Here is a 19364-nt window from a genome sequence, read left to right as displayed (position 1 = left end):
CTTTTTCTGGGGTTTCCCCTCAGTGTTTTCAGCCCCAGTTTCTCTCTGGATGGACTCCATCGAAACAGAGGCTCAACTTGGGAGCTGGCCAGAGGCTGCAAAGCTGGAATAATCGTGTAGTGCCCGTGCTCAGCACTGGCCCTGTCTCTGTCCTCATGGCAGGTGTTGGTGTCTTGCAGGTGTGCCTTGGTGACACGTATGCCTACCTGATTCGGCCGCCCAGCCTGCGAAGCCCTGCATGGTAGGCTGGGGACAGAAATTTCTTTCCTCCTCTCTTGGTGTCCTGCATCATGTTCCTGCTCTGGGCTTGGCTCCCTCGGCTGAACCTTTCCCGCCTGCCCAGGTGTCCTAGGAAGGGCTGGCGGCAGTCCTAGAGACACAGGTACAGTAGGGCAGGAAGTGTCCAGAGAGGCCCATCAGGCCACACAGAGAGAGGACCATAGGAAGACAAGGGCAGTGACTTTCTTAAGACCGGACGGCCAGTCAGGGTGCAGCCACAGTGAGTCCCAGAGTTGCTGACTGTCTCACTGGTGCCATTTTACCCGCCGTGATGCCTCCCAATTTCTCCTGTGGCCCCCTCCGTGGCCAAGGCTGCTTCTATCCTCTGAGCTTCTGAAAGAGAGCTTAAAACAACAATGATGTTAACCACAGCAGCTGCTATGGATTGAGCTCTTACTCTCTGCCAGAGACTGGGCTGGGCTGCTTTACATACACATTGCTGACCCTCGTGGCAACCTCGTAGATAGCGGGGTATTAGCAGGAGCCCCGTTTGACAGATAAGTAAACTAAGACTTTGAGGGGTTTTCATTTGCCTCAGGACACCCGGTTTAGCGGTGGAGAACGCAACATCTGACTGTCGAGCAGTCTGTTCCCCTCCATGGGGCATCCTGGGGATGGGAACCGTGAGCGCGGTTCCTGTTCCCCAAGGTGATTTTCTGGACCCCCATGGACTGAGGGTGGTGGGGGCTACCCCTAGGTGAGTATCCCAATGCTCATCTCATGGAGTTTAAAAAACTCAGCTCAGTTCGTATGACTTAACAGAATGGAGGGAGGAGGCATGGTGTTTGAGAAGGCGATGGTTGGATCAACACACTGGTGACCCCAGATTTACTTCTGTAGCAATAATACCTGACAACAAAATGAATGAACATTAGGATTGTTGGCTAATTGTGATAGAAATGTGCCTTTTGCGAATTTAGTTATAATCAGGGTTTCTGGTTCTGGCTTTGATTTTTTTTTTTTTTTTTGCATGTGACTTTTATTGCAAAAAGCTTCTCTCAGCCTGTTCTCATTAAATCCCAAATTAAGCAAGAATCCCAACAGGAAGAGAGCAGCTCCAGGAGACCAGGCCTCGCTCGTTCACACTGTGTGTGCGGTTGGGTGTGTTTATTTGATTTGATCTGTGAGTGCGTGTGTGTGTGTGTGTGTGTGTGTGTCCTCGTTTACGAAAATTTAAAAATAACTTTCTGCCAAAGATGTGGGCACTCGGAGTAGTGTTGCTGAGCTCGCATCGTCCTCCTGCCTGTGGTTTGCTGCTCTGCTGATGTGGCCGGGCTGACGTGGGCAGCTCATCTGCCTGCAGAAATTCAGATCCTCCATTAATGTGCTTTTCTAGAGGAAAGGCCCAGGAAGGCCAGGGGACAGCCACCTGCCTGGTGGCTCAGGGAAGAACTCAGCTGTGGGGGACAGAGTGGGCTGCCTTTGAGTGCTTTCACTTGGGAAACCAGGGACCTGGATCCGAGTCGCTTGGAAATGCCAGCAGGAAACTCAGTCTATCCAAGGCTCATAGTGCCCATTTCACATGCTGGAAGACTGAGAAGCAGAGTAGAAAGGGTCACATGCCTGGTTTAAAGCCAGACTGGCACCCATGTGTCTGGGCCAAACACCTATAGGCTCCAGAGGGGTAGATTTTTTATTGGAGTGACCTGTTCTCCCGCTCCTTTCCCTACATCCTCTCTCTAATGTTCTCAGGATTCCCTATACAATAAAGTTAAGTGGTGTCCCAGTTTGGAAGAGATTTTTTTTAAATACTTTTTTAGCCCAACTTTCTATTCATTCATGTATCCCACAAGTATTTGTTGAGAACTTGTCATGTGCTCATTAGTATTGTAGGCATTGGGGATACAGTAGTTAGTGGAACGGACGGGAGCTGTGACCTGGTGGAGTTTGTGTTCCAGTGGCGGGGAGACAGATGTTAATCATAGAACCACACAACCACGTGGCTGTCAACTCTGAGCCTTGGGACAAAGGATATAGGGGATTTGATGCGCACTGCTAACATGGGACGAGCCTAATCTCTGTGGGACCAGAGGTCTGTGTGCAATGTTTCCAATCAGCCGTTTTGTACTTGGGTAGTTGTGTTTGTACTTGGGTAGTTGTGTTGTGTCGTGTTGTTTTAGACTTATTTGAGAGAGAGAGAGAGTGCAGGGAGGGAGGGACAGAGGGGGAGAGAGTCTCAAGCAGACTCCGAGCTGAGCGCAGAGCCTGACGTGGGGCTCCACGACCCTGAGATCATGACCTGAGCCAAAACCAAGAGTCAGACGCTCAACCAGCCATGCCACCCAGGCACTCCTGTGTTTGCTCCCGAACCTAAGTATTCAATTTAAAAATTGTTCTTTTACGTTTCCTCTTAAGCTCTGGTCCATTTTGCTGATCTTTCAGGGCTGTATTTAACATGCTAGCTGTGTTTAGCACGTTAGCTGTTCCTACTTGCTTAGTCTAACCCACAGGTTTGATAGACATGCCTCCCATGTTTTTGTCCACGTTATTGTCCTTAGCTCTGTCCAACTCAAAATGACTCTCCAGTCCTGTTGCCACCACCAGAGACCTCCATCTAAAAAGACTTAGATCTGAATTTACCTCCATTCCTCAGTGGTGAACAGCATTGTTTTTCGGATTTCTTTCTTCCTTTATTAGCCGTAAAATATTCAAATATCTACCATGTCTTCCAGAAGTCTGGAGTTTATATTCAGTCTTGGCCAAGGACTTAAGTAACTTAAAGGTGTTCTCTTCATCAGTGTCTGTGTTAGCTTCAGATCTCTCAGGTGCATGTTTGTCCAGCCATTCTCTTCGGAAGAAAAGGTGGAACCAAATTAGATATCGATGCACCCTCCTCACCCGTTCCTCAAAGCCACACTCCACTACTCCTATAAAACCACTTTTCCTTTTCTAGTTGTGCATTTTTAGGAGGACAGACATGAGAGCAGATGGTACTGGGGAGAACAGGGGGATGGGTTAAAGTAACAGTTCTCAAAGTGTGCCCCCAGGGGACCCTTGGGATCCCCGAGACTCTTTCAGGGGCCCAGAGGTCCAAATCATCTTTGTAATCAGATGGCATTTGCCTTTTTCACCCTCCTTCTCTCTCAAGTGGAGTTTTCCAGCAGCTGCAAATACAGTGATATCACAGTAGACTGAATGTGGAAGCAGATTAGAAAATCTAGCTGTCTTCTATTAGCCAGACATTAGAGAAATTTGCAAAAATGAACAATTCTTCTCATTCAACTTTGTTTTGGAAAATAGATTTTTTCTTTTAGAAGTGTTATTTATGTTAACATATAATGGGCTTATTGATGTTTTTGAATGAATTATTGGTTTTAATTTTGAGTACAGTAAATATTGTTAGCAATAACTCACAAACAAAAGCTCTTTGGAATCCTCACTAATTTCTAGGAGCATAAAGGGGCTCTGCGACCAAAAATTTGAGAACTGCTGAGCTAGAGGGTAAGGGGTCCCCCAGGTGTTAGAAGGTGTTAGAAGAATACCAGTTACTCAAGGATCAGACAGGGCCCAATGGAAAAGCTTAAAGCCACGTCATTCCTGATTCAGACATCTGCAGTTTGTCCCATGGCATGAGTTGCATAGCATGAGAGATCCCTTTGGAACTATGGAAATCCTTCTCTCCCCCGGAGAAGGACTGGGCTGGGCATTACCTTGCTACCATGTTTTAGAGGTATGTACTGAGGACCCTTCCTGAAGCTCCCCAGGGGTCAGAAGGAGCCCTGCTGGGTCCTGTGTGCGACATGAACACTTGGAGCCTGGTTCAGATCTCAGCCCAGATTCCTTAAGACAATTGCAGCACAGAAGTTCCCCATCCCTCTGTTCTCTGGGCTTCCCTCACTCCAGGGATCGTAAGCAGGGCTTCTTTAGCTTAAGGAGGAAAGAGCTGGGTCTCAGGAGGCACATATCCCATGAGCCCTGTGTGGTAATCCCATGCCAGATGTGCCAAGGGGTAAGTGACGTTCCAGGCCAGATGTGGAGCTGGGGGTGTGCCCAGTCCCTCCAAGGGTTCAGCTCTCTGCTTGACAGCGTCCTCCCTTTGCTCCACACTGAGATTGGAATCGGCAGCTCTGAACAAGTAAAAACCTGTGAGCTTCCACTCCTGGTCTCCCTGGGACTCCATTGAGACCTTCTACAGCTGGCAGCCCGGGGTTTCAAAGGTCACCCCAGCTGGGCGGATTAGAACAACAGATCTCCCTGACTGAGTGAAGTTGGCTGCCCGGCAGAAGGCAAGTTGCAACATCTGCGAGCAGAGTCAGGCAGACGCCCCTTAACTTTTCAGTCTAGCTCTGGGCTCCACAGCGTCCCTGGCTCTCCTTCACTGTCTTCCTCCTCAGACGGACGTTGGACAGGATTCTCTGCCGTCCAGTGGTAAAGCGTGGCTGCCCGCGCGTCCCGACTCATGGGAGAGCTGCCCGGGGAAGAGGCCACGGTAAGGCATGTTGGTTCTCGGGTATGTGGCTCTGCCCCACGGTTTGCTCCTGTGGGTCACAGCAAGTCCACCTGGCACAGCCCGCAGCCAAGGAGCAGCTCACTCCGGTATTAGGAGCGATTAGGGAATTGGTCAGGATCTGAGTGCACCGCAGAGAGAAGATTAACACGCAGAGAGCGGAGCTGTCATTGCCTGGGGCCCTCGCACCTGGGTGGTTTGCTGCCTCCCCTGCGGACCAGGAAGGGGGGGTGGGGAGGTGGGGGTGGGTTCAAGGCTGGCTGCCAGGCTGCCAGTGCAGAGCCCGCTGGGAGCCCAGCCCTAGAGGGAAGGTGTGGTATTTCCAGGATGCCTTGCTGCCCGGTTAGGTGCTGAAAGACCAAGATCATTTTGTTTATTTATTTTTATTATTTATTTTTTTAAAAGGTTTTATTTATTTATTTGACAGAGAGAGACACAGCGAGAGAGGGAACACAAGCAGGGGGAGTGGGAGAGGGAAAAGCAGGCTCCCTGCTGAGCAGGGACCCCCCCCCCCAGAATGATGACCTGAGCCAAAGGCAGACGCTTAACTGACTGAGCCACCCAGGCGTCCCACTGCGATCATTTTAAATGTATGCACTTTGGGTAGAGAAGGGGACAGCTGGTTTCCCTAAACTTGTTCTGCCATATAACTTCATCCCTAATTTTTAACATTTCTTCTGAGTCTTTTTGCCTCAGAGTTCACTCTCTTCTGGCCATAGTTGAAAATGTTCTTTTCTGGGTTCAAGAAACAATTTCAAGTGCTTTTGATCAAATTAAAGTCAAGTTAACTTAGGGCTGCTTTGGATGATTAATGTTACTTGTGAAAACCTTATTTGGAGGTGAGCTTTGGCCCGAGCATTGTGGGGGGGCGGCTGCCTCCCTCTCTCTTTGACCCCCTCCTTCATTTTTTTTCTCCTCTTAATTCTCTGTCCTTTGATCTGCATTTAACTCGTATTGAACGAACCCCCCGAGCTGGGTGTGTTTCAAGCCACTGAGCACTGCTCTGTCAGTAGAGAAATTATGGCAGAAGTTAGCCAGCCCCTCTGGTGTTCTCCACTGGAATGTGGTCATCAGGCTGGACTAGAGATTAGAAGGGAATAAGGATGGTTTGGTTTGCTTTATAGTTATTATTATTATTTGAAAGATTTTATTTTTAAGTAATCTCTACGCCCAATGTGGGGGTTTGAACTCACCACCCTGAGATCAATTGTCGCATGCTGCACTTACTGAGCCAGTTGGGCGCCCCTGATTTATTATTATTTTTTGATATAGAACATCCCAATTATGTCAGTAACCATTACTTGTCAATGTGGATGGATTCTGTTTATGCTGCTGATGTCAGTGGGCAGGGCGATGGGCTGAGCGAAGCTATTTGTGTGTCTGGCCAGCCTGGGACTGGGCTATGGTCCTGCTTGCCTGATAGTTAAGTAACTACCCCCCCACAACCACCTTGTAGGGGACTGGATGTCTCCTGGCTATACTGACTTGCCTGTTCCTTTTCTAACGATGAAGCCAGACCTCCCCTAGGGATAGATGACTTCTGTCTTCTGTGTTCTTGAAGCCAAGCACTTTCCCTTTGATGATAGCATCCAGGCCCTTCAGGAGATTTAGACAGACCTCAGAAGATCTTGGATCAGGGTGATATGCAGAGAGGGTCCTGAGCCTGATGTCACCACTCCTAGTTTTCAGCTCCCCAGAAAGCAGAGGGGGAAGAGTCTCATGTCTTTCAAAGCCAGGCCTGAGAGCAGAAGGGCAGGCACATTCGCTGTCCCCCATCCTCTGTGGAGCTCCCAGGCTTCTGTCTACTTTATCTCCCTTGCCTGGGGACAGTAGGAAATGCCTCGTCTGGGTCATGGGGTGCTCTAGGAGGCCTGCAGGGTAGGACTGAGGTCAGACTTGGTTTTGGTTTCTACTTCTTCGCTCTGTGACCTTGGACAGGGGTTATTTCTGAGCTTCGGTGTCATCATTTGTGAGAGGAGCATAGTCAGAGCTGCCTGGCAGGACTGTGGGGACGGCCCCATTCAGCTGTGCTGCTGGAACAGACATGACAGTGCTGAGGGAGGCTGCTGTGGGCCTCAGGCCTGCCTTCCCTGCCTCCTCACGGAGTTCTGCCATCCTCTTCCTACCGCTGGTCCCAGTAATCCCGCTCAGATGCCCTTGCCCTGAAGGTGACCGGGCCGGACTGGGCTCCTTGCTGTCCTCGATGAAGAGGGCCTGTGTCCTGCAGCGGGGGGAGACCAGCTTCTCTTTGGGAACTGGATGATGACAGTGTTGATCGGCTACTACTGATTGAACCCCTTTCACGCTGCGCTGTGTGTTTTGTGTGTGCTCTCACTCATATCCTCCCTGCAGCCTTCTGAGGCTGATGTTATCACGCCCATTTTACAGAAAAGGAAACTGAGGCCAAGAGACTTGAAGTACCTTGTAGCTTCATGGCTGGAAAGTAGCAGTGCCCCTGGGTTTGTGGCAGGGTCTGAGCCTCATGCTTCCTGAGCCCACCCCTGGCTGAGTGTATCTGTGCCATTGGAGGAGGGCAAAGGGAGCAGTGTTCCCTCTAGGGTGTGGTCTGGGGGGGTTCTGCAGGATTTGAGAACCCCATTCCTTCCCTACCAGCATGTTACCACACTTGGCCACACACACATAATTGTTCACTGCTCTGTCTCAAACGCCTAACTTGGCACATAGTCGATGTTCAAGAAATCTTTTTTAATTGAGTGAATGGGTATGTCCTGATTTTTGCCATTAAAATATCACGATGACTTTAAAATGGTTGTGCAGACACAGTGATCGAAATATGGCAAGATGTTAATTGTTGGAGTTAGGCGATGGGTGTTTGAGGTGCTCATTTTATCGTTCTTTCTACTTTTCTGTATGTTTGAAATTTTCCATAATAAAACTTAACTTTGAGTTTAAAATTTCTATGTCATTCAATTCCTATCATGATTTTCCTTGTAAACATACACTCGGATAGCCGCCTGATACTCCACTGTGCTCTACCAGTTCTCTGGGTAGACATTTAACTGGGTCTTTCTTTCTGTTTCTACTTCACAGGATTATTTTTCTATTTCTTCTGCTATAAATAATATGATTAGCATCCTTAGATATAAATTTTGTGCTGCATCTCTGATTCTTTCCCAATAATACATTGCTAGGGGCACCTGTGTGGCTCAGTCAGTTGAGCGTCTGCCTTCGGCTCAGGTCGTGATCCCGGGGTCCTGGGATCGAGTCCCACATAGGGCTCCTTGCTCAGCAGGGAGCCTGCTTCTCCCTCTGCCTCTGCTGCTTCCCCTGCTCATTCTCGCTCTCTCTCTGTCTCTCAAAAAAAAAAAAATACCTTGTTGAATGTAGGATTTCTGGGAGGAGAGATGGACTTTTTTTTTTCCAGAATCTCTTTGCCAAATTGCCTTCTGGAGAGGTCGCACCAATTGATATGCCCCTCCCCCTGAGGTGAGTGTGCCACCTTACCACAGTCTTACTGGCATTTTATGTTATCTTTTTTTTTAAAGATTTTATTTATTTATTCATGAGAGACAGAGAGAAAGAGAGAGAGAGTGGCAGAGGGAGAAGGAGACTTCCAAGGAGCAGGGAGCCCGATGCGGAACTCGATCCCAGGACCCTGGGATCATGACCTGAGCCGAAGGCAGATGCTTAACCATCTGAGCCAGCCAGGCGCCCTTATGTTATCTTTTTAAATGTCAGTGTGGTCAGTTTTTTTAAAAAGATAAGTTCTTACTTTGTACTCTTGGATTCTCATCGAGGCCAGGCAGTGTCCCTTTGTTTAGTGGCCATTTGTTTGTCTTCAGTGAACTGCTCAAGTCATAGCCTCTGCCCATTTGTCTGTGGGGCTGTTTCCTTCTTACTGGTAAAGTATTCCAGCCCTTTGTTTTTGCTGCAAACCGTTTATCCCATCCATCTTTCTATGTTACGGATGGTGTGTTTTGACATGCAGAAAACCTTAATTTCACATGTATATGCTAGTGGCTCTGTTGCTGTCTACCCCAACCTCAGAGCCCCTTGCCACCAGCCAACTATGACTGCTTACAGGGGGCAAGAAGGCCACTGGTTAGGAATAGGAGCTCTGGCGCCAGACGCCTGGGTCCAAGTGCCAGTTCTGGCCCCTACTAAATGCCTTGACCTTGGGCAAATTTCTTAATCTTGCTGTGCCTCCATTTCTAATCCATAAAATGGGGATGATGATATTAACTGTCTCCTAGTGTTTACATGAGGAGCAAATGAGCTGTTATTTGAAAGTGCTTAGAATAGTTCCTGGGGGATGGTAAGTGCTACAGAAGTTTTGCTTATATTGTTATCTACTGCTGTGAACCTGTGAGTCTTATCATTTGGAAAAGATTTTGTTTACATAGCTAATACCCTATCAGCAAAAGAGAAAGCTGGGTTTGTCAGGCAGGGGATGTGCCCTGTTATAAACGAACCCAGGTCTTTGTTACTTTAACGTGAGCTTCAAAAGGCATAGCCCTACTTTATTTTTATTAGATGTTATAAATTTAAATAAACTAATTACATGCCCCTGACACCACTGTTCCATGGCGAGTAAGACGTGGTCCCAATCTTGAGCTGGCCCAGCCTGGTGAGGCTCCCACCTGGACTTGGAACTTGGAGCAGGGAGACTAGGGATGCACTCCAGCTGGTGTGTGGGTGTCCACTGACTGCCTGAGGTCTGACCATCAGGCTTCTCTCAACTGCTGCCTGTTTTCCCAGCCTTGTCCTCCAGTCTTTCCCGTGGATTTGAGGAGATCCTCCTTCCCCATCTTTCCAACAAATCCCTTCTCTGTTTATGAGAGCCAGAGTCTATTCTGCTGCTCACCACCAAGAACTCAGATATGTCCGTTACTAATTCCACTTCTGGAATCAATCCTAAGGAAGTCCCTATGTCCCAGCTAATCTGCCAGCCCCCATCAACATCCTGTCTAGTCCCAACTGGGCCCTGTGCCAGGAGCAAAGAGCTTGAGGTAGTCTTGCCAGTGATGCCATCATTTTGCTTTGTCTCTTTGGGCTAGTGACTTACCCTCTCTAGGCTCCCATTGCAAATGGAGGAAATAGCCTGAATAATCTTAGAATGCTCCCTTCTCTGACATTCTGTGACCTGCAAGGCTTTCCACCATCTAGTCCCTAGAAATGGGATGTCCTCCCTAGACGCGCTTCCTTTCCTCCATTCACTCGCCCACCCTCACCTCTCCTCACCTCAGCCAGGATCCTTGCTGCTTTAACCCCAAATTCTTTCCTTTCTGGGAAGATGAATCCTGTTTTTCTTTAGCCCGTGAGCTCTTATGGTTCACGCAAAAGCAGTTTTACTTTCTACCATGAGTGCCTCACTTACTTGTTGATCCTGAAGAGCCAATGACTATTAAATACTGGTTTTAGATGTCAGCTGTAAAAATGCTGAGATCAGCGGGTCCCTCTGTTCTTGCCCCAGCTGCGCCTTTCCTAGAAGTTCTCCGTAGGGTTTGGGGGAGGCGGGCCTGTGGCCCTGGTGTCTGGTGCGGGATGGGCCTCACCCCGGCAGCCTTGCCTGTGGAGGACACAGAGCCCCTCATTCCCAGAGAGGAGCTCCAGGCCGACCCTGACCTAACGGGGCACCCACTCCCGACAGAATCCACGGCACAGGGGCCCCACCCGCACACGGGGAATGCTGGCCATGCACAGGGATGAGGGGCTGCACTTCTCTCATCTGACCTGGTCTTCCTTCCTGTTTGCAGACCATGGGGGATGTGAAGCTGGCTGCCTCAACCCAGGTTTCTAAAACCTCCGTCGGTGTGGATCACCCGAGAGTCGGTTCCGTGTCCCTGACCGAGGCCCCTGCTTTCATTGTGCCCCCTCGGAACCTCTGCATCAGAGAAGGAGCCACTGCCAAGTTTGAAGGGAGGGTAAGACGCGTGGCTGGAGGGGAGGCCGGAGAGGAGATGGGGCAGGGTTGTCACTGCTTTGGCAGCCCTTTCCCCAGCAGGCTGGATTGCGTGGAAGCCTAGTTTTCTTTGGACCCACACATGAAGTGAATATCTATCAGTTTACCCGACTTGTTTGGTTTATGGTTGACTTTGGTCTGTGCTGGAGAACTCGGGGGTGGGAAGGGGCACCGAGACATTTTGCTGTTAACATAGGACATGTTCTGGGTGTGTGCTACCTAATTGTAGAAGATGACATGGGCTGGTGGCAGGAACCATATAGCTTGGGTCGAAATATGTGCCCACAAATCTGGACAGTTGAGAAGAGACTGTAATTTTTCTTTCACCTCCTCCCTCAAAGGAGTGTTTCATTAACCAGCCCGCTCGTGTATCCACTTGGCGCATCCAGAGCAGTGCAGTGGAAGATGGGACCCCTTATCAGTTACCGGTTACCTTTTGCTAATGAATACTGGTCTCTTGCTCTTACTGGGCCTCCATTTCTTCTTCTGCAAATTGGGCATGGTAACCCCTTGTCCACCTGTGCTAGAAAGGAGAAGAAGAAGTTGAGGACACTGAAGAACAGTCGTAAGAATACCCAGGTTATGCCCAAGTGGAGAGACTTGTAACGAGCTGCTGGCTCAGGCCATCAGGAAGTCCCATCATCAGCTTGACATGAAGATGCACGTGGACGTCAGGGACATTTGCGAGTATTATTTATCCTGGGTTAATCATGGGGGAACTATCCCAGGAAACACTGTAGAGGCTAGGAGGCTTTGATCTGAGCAGAAGACAGCTGAGGTGATGAGAGATTCATAGGTGGCGTTATGAATCTACAATTTAAGAGCAGGCCCCTGCACACTTGTAGAAGGAAGGGGTCAAGCGCATCCCTCATCCCAGATGACACCAGGCCTTGCCTTTGTTTCAGCACCAGGTTTGGCCTTGTGCAGGATGGCCCTCGCCATGTGGAGAGTGCGCAGGCTTCACTGTGATGCGTGCTCCACGCGGTCCTGTAGTTAAGGCGGGGTTGGCCAGTGGATCTGACCTAACAGTCTTTGTCATAAGGAAGAAGATCGTGAGGAATGTTGGCAACGCTGCAGAGGGGTCTGTTTTCTTCTTTCTGGGCCCTGCCAGAATGAGGGCTCTTTTCTGTTGCCCTAAGTATGGTCCCCACATCCCCACAGCTGGCAGGAAAGAAGCAGTGGAAGAATCCCTGGGGATTTACGCCGTGGAAAGGAGTGGCCTACTGTTACATGCTGCAGTGTGGATGCACACTGAGAAGGCTCTGCTAAGGGAGAGAAGCCAGGCACAAAAGGCCACACTCTGAATGCCTCCATGGGTATGAGATGTCCAGAGTAGGCACAGCTATCGTGGATTGGTGATTGCAGGGGCCGGGGAGAAAGGGTAGGGACTGACTGCTAATGGGTAGAGGGTTCCTCCTGGGGACGATGGAGATGTTCTGGAATGAGATGGCGATGGTGGCTGGACCACTCTGTGAAGGTGTTATAAAACACTGACTTTATACTTAAAAGATAAAATATAAAAAATGAACTTGAAAAAATGGCCTAGCAAAACTGATCTCATCTCCAGTACCTTCCCTCCTGCCCTACTGCCTTGGAGAGATGAACTCCTTCTCAAATTCTGGCAGACATGGAGAGGAAGAGAGGACTTAGCTTCCTCTGTAGCATGGTGGTGCTTCTGCTTCCTTTGCTGCCTTTGGAGGTCACCAAGGGACCATGCCCTTGAGTTATTTGCTTTGGAACTTCGTAGAATGAGCCCTGGCCCAGGCATCAGCACACTGAGCTCTTTGTAGCTCGGCCATCCTCTTGTTGGCTTCACACCTTCTATGGACCTGGGTTTCCTTATCTGAGAAGAAACAACTCATGGTTTCTGTATTTCTGTCCTCCAGGAATGTGAAAAGAAAATGAATTGAGGAAGAAAACAGTAAAACCACTTCCTAAAGTTAAAAAGTATAGTAATATGGTAGTTTTTTAATGAGGTAAAATTAACACAACATAAATTGAACCATCATAAAGTAAACAATTCAGTGGATTGAAAGCATTCACAATGTGGACTGCAGCGCTCTTAAAGTACAGCATTCTCTGAGGATTTTATTTTGCTTATATTGATGATAGTTAACTTTCTATACTGCATGTGGTTTATATGTCAAAAGGAATGCATTCCTTAGAAGTCAGCCTGCAGAGCTACTTTACCCCTTCCAACCTGCCTGGAATTAATGCAGAACAACACCCTGGCAGCATGCTGGTGGAAGATAGTTCCAGAGAGATCTTAGAGGGGAGGGTCGGGCTCCATCCGAGAGCTTGCAAACGGAAATGCAGAGGCTGTCTTCAAAAGTGCTCTTAAACTAGCATGCTGCAAGTGTGTATGATACCAGACCAAAAGGCACAGAGGGCTGTTTTGCATTAGGGAAGAGCCACTTCAGAAGATTCCGGAATGAGGATGCTGGTTGTTTTTGCTACCAGAGGCGCAGTCGAACAGGGAGTGTTCCTGACCTGATGCCCTCAGAGAAGGGAGAAGTAAGGTGGTGTTAACCTGGAGGGATGTGGGCTTTGAGCAGGAGTTGCTAGTTATAAAAGACTGAGCTCTAAACAGGGTTACCCACTGAGTGTAGCCAGTGGTTCTCTGCCTCCAGTGCATGTTACCCTTCACTGCTGCAGCCAGTTGACCCTGCAGACCTCTCCCTCCAGGTGCTGGGGTCCATCCTGTTCCAGAGGCTTATTCTGCACCAAACCAGTCCTTGTGTCTGTCACAGTGACCTCGGGATCTCAGCTCTTCATTAACTGGGCTCTTGCAGAATCTCTTTTGAATGAGTGACTTTTTAAAATTAAGCCTTCAAGCTACTGCTTAAGCCCAGGCTGGTGGCCATTGCAGCAGGCATGAACCCTTCTCTTCTTCGTGGCAGCTCCCAGGAGCTCCATCTACTCCCCTCTGTAAAGTTGCCATCACCAGCTCAAGTCCTAACGCCTGGTGTGGAGGGTCCTGGGATGTGCCAGCTTCTTCTGAATAGGGCACAAGGACCCTCCCATCACTGCAGAGAAAAACAGTGGCTACCAGGATGTGAGAAAGTTATAAAGGTTTGCTTCCTGCTGCCTTCTGAAGCTGGTAATTAGAAGTTGGTTCAAATTTGTACTTTTTGTTTTTATTCCTTCAAGAGATAAAATTGTTGCTGCCCTGCCCTCATTTCCTTATTATACCTATATTTATAGGCTAAGGATTTAATGAGCCCTTTCCTCCAATAAAGCCTCTCTTTCTATCAAGAAAGATGACATTGGGTGACATTAAGGTGGGACCACAGATAACCCTTGTGGCTCATGTCTTATTCTGAGAAGCTCCAAACTACAAGTTGTTCAGCTCTGTACGTCTCAGTACCTCACATCCATTAGGGCTTTTCCACTTTATGGCAGACCCTTTGGACAGCCAACACATAACCCATTACCAATTCCCTTTGCCCTTGACCTTTTCTACTCTAGAAGCCATTGTGGAGTCTTTCTTTCCAGCTAGAGGTGGCTCAGTGACACATTTTGGCTGAAGCTGGCTATGGAATTTCTGGGACAGCTCCTGCTTTTCTGATTAAAAAAAAAAAATCACTGGCGCTCTCATGTTCCACCCCTCCTCTGCTTCCTGCCTTCAATGCAGGTAATGATGTCTGGTGCTCAATAGCCATATTAAAACCATGAGGCAACAAACCAAAACATTGAGGATTGACCAGCAACTAAGAGACAAAAAATCCTAGGGCATAAACACTTTTTTAGATAGGATCTTTGGTTGTGGTTATTCACACAGGAAATTTTACAAAAATGCATTCCTAACTGATAAACTCCCAATGAGATGCTTGTGGAGTTATTATCTCTTTAACTGATGAGAATAAATAGGGATGAAGACATAGCACAGAGAAGAATGAAAAACTTTCAGATCAGACAGAGAAAGATAAATACTATATGATCTCTCTTATATATGTGGAATCTAAGAAAAAGAAAAAGAAAAAGAGACAACCAGAGTCATAGATACAGAGAATCAGATTGGTGATTGCCAGAGGTGGGGGTGGGGTGTGGGCAAAATGGATAAAAGCAGAAAGGTACAAACTTCTAGTTATAAAATAAATAAGTCACAGAGATGTCACGTACATCATGGGGACTATAGTTAACACTACTGTGTTGTATATTTAAAAGTTGCTAAGAGAGTTGATCTTAAAAGTTCTGTCACAAGAAAAAAATTATAACTGTGTTGTGATGGATGTTAGATTTAATGTGGTGATCATCTCACAATATATACATATATAGAATCATTTTGTTATATACCTGAACCTAACATAATGTCATAGGTCAGTTATATTGCAATAAAAAAAGAAAAAGAAAAAGAAAAAGAAAAAAACCCTCTTTCAGACTCTTACCAAATCGACCAATAGTGATGGGAGTACCTTACTCTGAGTTGAAGGTGGCCCGGCAATTAAAGCATTCTAGAATTCATTCCTCCCTGGCTCTGGCCATCTGGCCTGAACTGACAGGGTCTAGGATCTATGAGAGGAAGTCAACCATATGGGGTTAGGAGGTGAGTTAATATCATGTAACTGTTAATGACATTTTCTATAATGTCATTATAGAAAACCCACTATGCAATCAGCGTCTGTTGATTAAGCCAAAGCTGCCTGCCTTTTAAAAAATTTTCTTGGCTCTGTCAACTGGAGATTATAGGTTTAAGAACTCATAAAACTTTGGATCTGCATCTCATCAGTACTACCTCTAGACCCAGGCAACCTGAGCCCACATTCTAGAAACCCCTGTTCCTTCATCTGGCTATACCCTCACCTCACAGCAGGGGATCTGTCTGCCTAAGGGTTGCCGGCTAGAGCCACACCATCCCCCATGTTCTGAGCACCTGGGATCCCAGAGTTGTCTGCCAAATGACCCTGAACCCACTCCAATGCCTGTGTGGGCCTCTTCCCATGAGAAAGCCTGCTAGGCATGAACAGGGTGGTCAGGGGGCAGCTGTTTGCTTGGGGGAACAAGACAGTGGATGTAACTCGGATGTGGGGCTCTGTTGTCTGCCCACAGGCATAGGGGGATCCCAACAGTGCAGGATGCCTTGAGGGTGAGAAGAGTAGTACGCCGGACTGTGCCACCGTGGGTCGGCATCGCTGGGCCTAGGTGCTGGGGCCTCTTTGCGTAGATACCCGGGGCCACACCAGTGCCAGGGGCTGACAGAAACTCCTCCGCTATTCTTTTGCCCATAAAGGTGGCTAACGCGCCGATGGGCCACTTCCCCTGACACAGAGTCAATTGTGAAAGGAGCAAGATGGTGGGGAAATACATTGAAATGACTGGAGATTTCTTCCCCTCTGCCCTGGAATTGATTCTTATCAGAAAAAGCAAACATGGTGATAGGCCCTGGCTGTGCTGTGAATCAAATGAGCCAATGCTTTAGTGACTCTTGAGAAGTCCAGCCCAAATGAGGCTTCCCTCCAGACCAAGGGGCTCGGTGATCACTGAAGTGGGCTTTACAGGGAAGGGCCAGCCCCACCTCCTCAAGGCATGTTTCTGTTGAAGCTGTGGAGGGTGGAGGAAGGGAATAGAGAAGACCTGACCCATGAGAGCATGAGTAATTCCTCAATTTCCACTTCAGCCAACAGTAGTATCCCTCCTGCACCAACTTCTTCCCAGTTCACTTATAACTTGGAAGTGCTCCGCCAATTTGAGAAATTTGAAGGAAGTGTCTGCTTCCTTCTGTGCTTTCTGTCCTCAGGAGTCTTGATGTAGTTCTGGAGAAAAATGCGTGTATGTAAAACAGTAGGATATGACAGTGTATAATTAGAGGCTTGAAATAGTTCAACAAATTGCTTGTACTATAGGAATTTAGAGGAGATTAAGACGGGGTTTGTGGTGGCTTGGAAACCTGTTTCCTGCTTCCTGACTTCTGTCCTTGCAGTTTGTCCTTCCTGCAGTGCAGGTCTGACTGGGCCTCCCCCTTCTTAAAGTCCCCGAGCCTTGCACGGTGTTCTTCGGCCCTGCCTGCGAGGCCTTTGCCATCCGCTCCTAGGTGTCCAGCCCTGTCCCACTCTCCTGCCTTCCTCCTCCTGACATAGCCAGCCCTAGGCCCCGCTCACCCAGCCTGCAGTCCACAAAATGGGCACGTTGTTCTGGGTTCACTTTTGAGAAGAAAGGGTAAATAAGAAAAGTATTTTATCTTCCCCGTCGACCTCGGGTTAGGAATGGGGCGGAGTGGGATAGGAAGGAGTGTTTGTTGGTGCCCTATGGGGTCAGGCATGTAATTGTAGTCATTTCATCTTTGTGGTAAGGTAGCCTTCTCCCCATTGTTTTCATAGAGGAAGAACTGAGGGCTCAGAATGATTACAGAACTTGTTAACGTTATGTCAGTAAGTGAGGGAGGCAGTACTTTTGGGTCCAAATCTTGTATTTCTCACACTGTATGATGCCATCCCTGTCACAGGTCTCATCTGGTTTCTGGAACTCAGTGACTATTTCTTATTCATCATTGTGCCCCAGGAGTAGCATGATGCCGGCCACCTGATGGGTGCTCAGTACACGTTGGGTGCTCCCAAGAACCAAGTTGGTAGGGTCTAAGACTCCAGACCTCCTGCCAGTCAAGTTCATAGGGACTTGATCTTAGGCTTCTTATTGGCTCTTATCTCCCCTTATCCCATCCAGTCTCTGTGCAGCCCTTCCAGAGCCCTTGAGGTGTACCTACACCCCTGCATCCCTGCTCCCTTTCCTTCCTTAGGCTGTGCCTTTATCAAGAACGCCCTTTCTCCCCCTCGCCGTCTCATCCAGCATAGGGTCCAAATTCAATTCTGCCTCCTTCAGGATACTCATCCTTAAGGATGCTTTCTTTTTAAAGCATTTTATTAGAGTACAGAGGAGCTGTGGTCGTAGGATGTGGAATATTCCCAATAATCACATAAGATCACTTGTGAGTAATAACCACAGGAAAGAGTCGTCTTCTTTGGCCTCTTAAAAATGTATTATTTGTTAATTATCTAAAATAATTTTGTTATAGAGAAAAAATGATTTAAATGTTAAACTATTTGTAAAACAAAAATTCAAACAATGTAAACAAGTTCCTTTCCTTGACCTGTACTTCTGCTCTCCAGAGGTAACCATTGTCAACAATTGGGGGATTCTTCCAGGAATGTTCTATGCAAATAGAAACATATATCTGCATTTGCATACACACACACACACACACACATATACATATATATACATATACACAAATGGGCTCATGTACGTATACTGATCTGCAACTTGGTCTTTTTGCTTCACATCTTTTGGCATTTATTTTTCACATTGACACATAGATCTTCCTCACAGATCTAAACATGAACTTTCTAACCCTCCATTGCTCCCTTCTCTGGATTCCTATAATACTTACATGTATGACTCAGTTTTACTTTGATCAGTTTACAGTTTTATCAGTTGTTGTTGATTGTCTTTTGCTTCCTCAGTGAGAATGAGTTGCCCAAGTTCTAGAGCTGTATTATCCAGTATGATGGCCAGTAGCTACATGTGGCTATTTCAATTTAGGTTAATATTAATTAAAATGAAATAAAATGTAAGATTCAGTTCGTCAGACACACCAGTCCCATTTTAAGTGCTCCATATCCACATGGAGCTAATAGCTACCAGGTAGGGCCACACAGATTATTGAACATTGCTGTCATTGCAGAAAGTGCTGTTGGGTAGGGCTGGTCGAGACCATTCTTCCATTTAACTCAGTTTCCATAAACCAGAGACCCACAGCCAGAAGATATATTAAATAGAAATAAGACATTAAATTCTTTTTTAAGTATAAAAATAATTTCAATTAAAATGAAGTTTTACAAATTTATTTAAATCCATCTTACAAATAAATACTATGTAATTTTTTGGAGATATTTTTGTTGCTTTATCTACAAAGACATATATTCAATGTCCCTTTTCTTTTTTTCCAGCCGACTGATTTTTCTTTTGCTTTTTTGAACTTAAATTCAATTAGTTAACATATAGTGTATTATTTGTTTCAGAGGTAGAGGTCAGTGATTCATCAGTTTTATATAACACCCAGTGCTCATTATATCATGTGCCCTCCTTAATGTCCATCACCCAGTTACCCCTCCACCTCCCCTCCAGCAACCCTCAGTTTGTTTCCTATGATTAAGAGTCTCTTATGGTTTGTCTCCCTCTCTGATTTCATCTTGTTTTATTTTTCCCTCCCTTCCCCTATGATCCTCTGTTATGTTTCTTAAATTCCACATACAAGTGAAATCATATGGTATTTGTCTTTCTCTGACTGACTTATTTTGTTTAGCGTAATACACGCTAGTTTCATACATGTCATTGCAAATGGCAAGATTTCATTTTTTTGATGGCTGAGTAATAATTCCATTGTGTGTGTGTGTGTGTGTGTGTGTATCTATGTATATCACATCTTCTTTATCCATTCATCAAGACATTAAATTCTTGAGCATTTGCTTAGGGCATAAGATTCATTCAAAGAAAAATGTAATCTCTTGATGAAAGAATCTTTGTCTTCCGTTTTCATTGAAGAATGGTAATCGTGGTATCTAGGCCAACTTGAATGTATTCCCAAAGTTTCCCTAGCTGTCTGTTCCAGGTGGCTCAGAAATTCGCATGGCAAGGAGGCTGGTGGTGGGCTACACCCCGGTGGGTGTTAGAGTTCCTGTAGTACTCACCAGAAAAGCAGCAGAACAGGAAATGATGTGA

At 47.0% G+C, this 19364-nt stretch overlaps 1 protein-coding gene across 1 annotated transcript in view; it reads left to right on the top strand.

Moving 5' to 3' along the window:
* The window catches only part of MYLK (myosin light chain kinase), a 194574-nt gene that overhangs the window by 17813 nt on the left and 157397 nt on the right, over nucleotides 1-19364 (top strand). The window contains exon 2 of the mRNA XM_028091307.2: nucleotides 10444-10611. Coding sequence (XP_027947108.1) covers nucleotides 10447-10611 — 165 coding nt within the window. The 5' untranslated portion in view covers nucleotides 10444-10446. The remainder of the gene's footprint in view (nucleotides 1-10443; nucleotides 10612-19364) is intronic.

The sequence above is a fragment of the Eumetopias jubatus genome, unplaced genomic scaffold, assembly GCF_037043125.1.
Source record: "Eumetopias jubatus isolate StellerSeaLion01/CBP00866 unplaced genomic scaffold, mEumJub1_p1.0 scaffold_1, whole genome shotgun sequence".
Lineage (NCBI taxonomy): Eukaryota > Metazoa > Chordata > Mammalia > Carnivora > Otariidae > Eumetopias > Eumetopias jubatus.
Note: the sequence above shows the minus strand (reverse complement) of the source record. Positions and strands in the feature narration are given on the sequence as shown.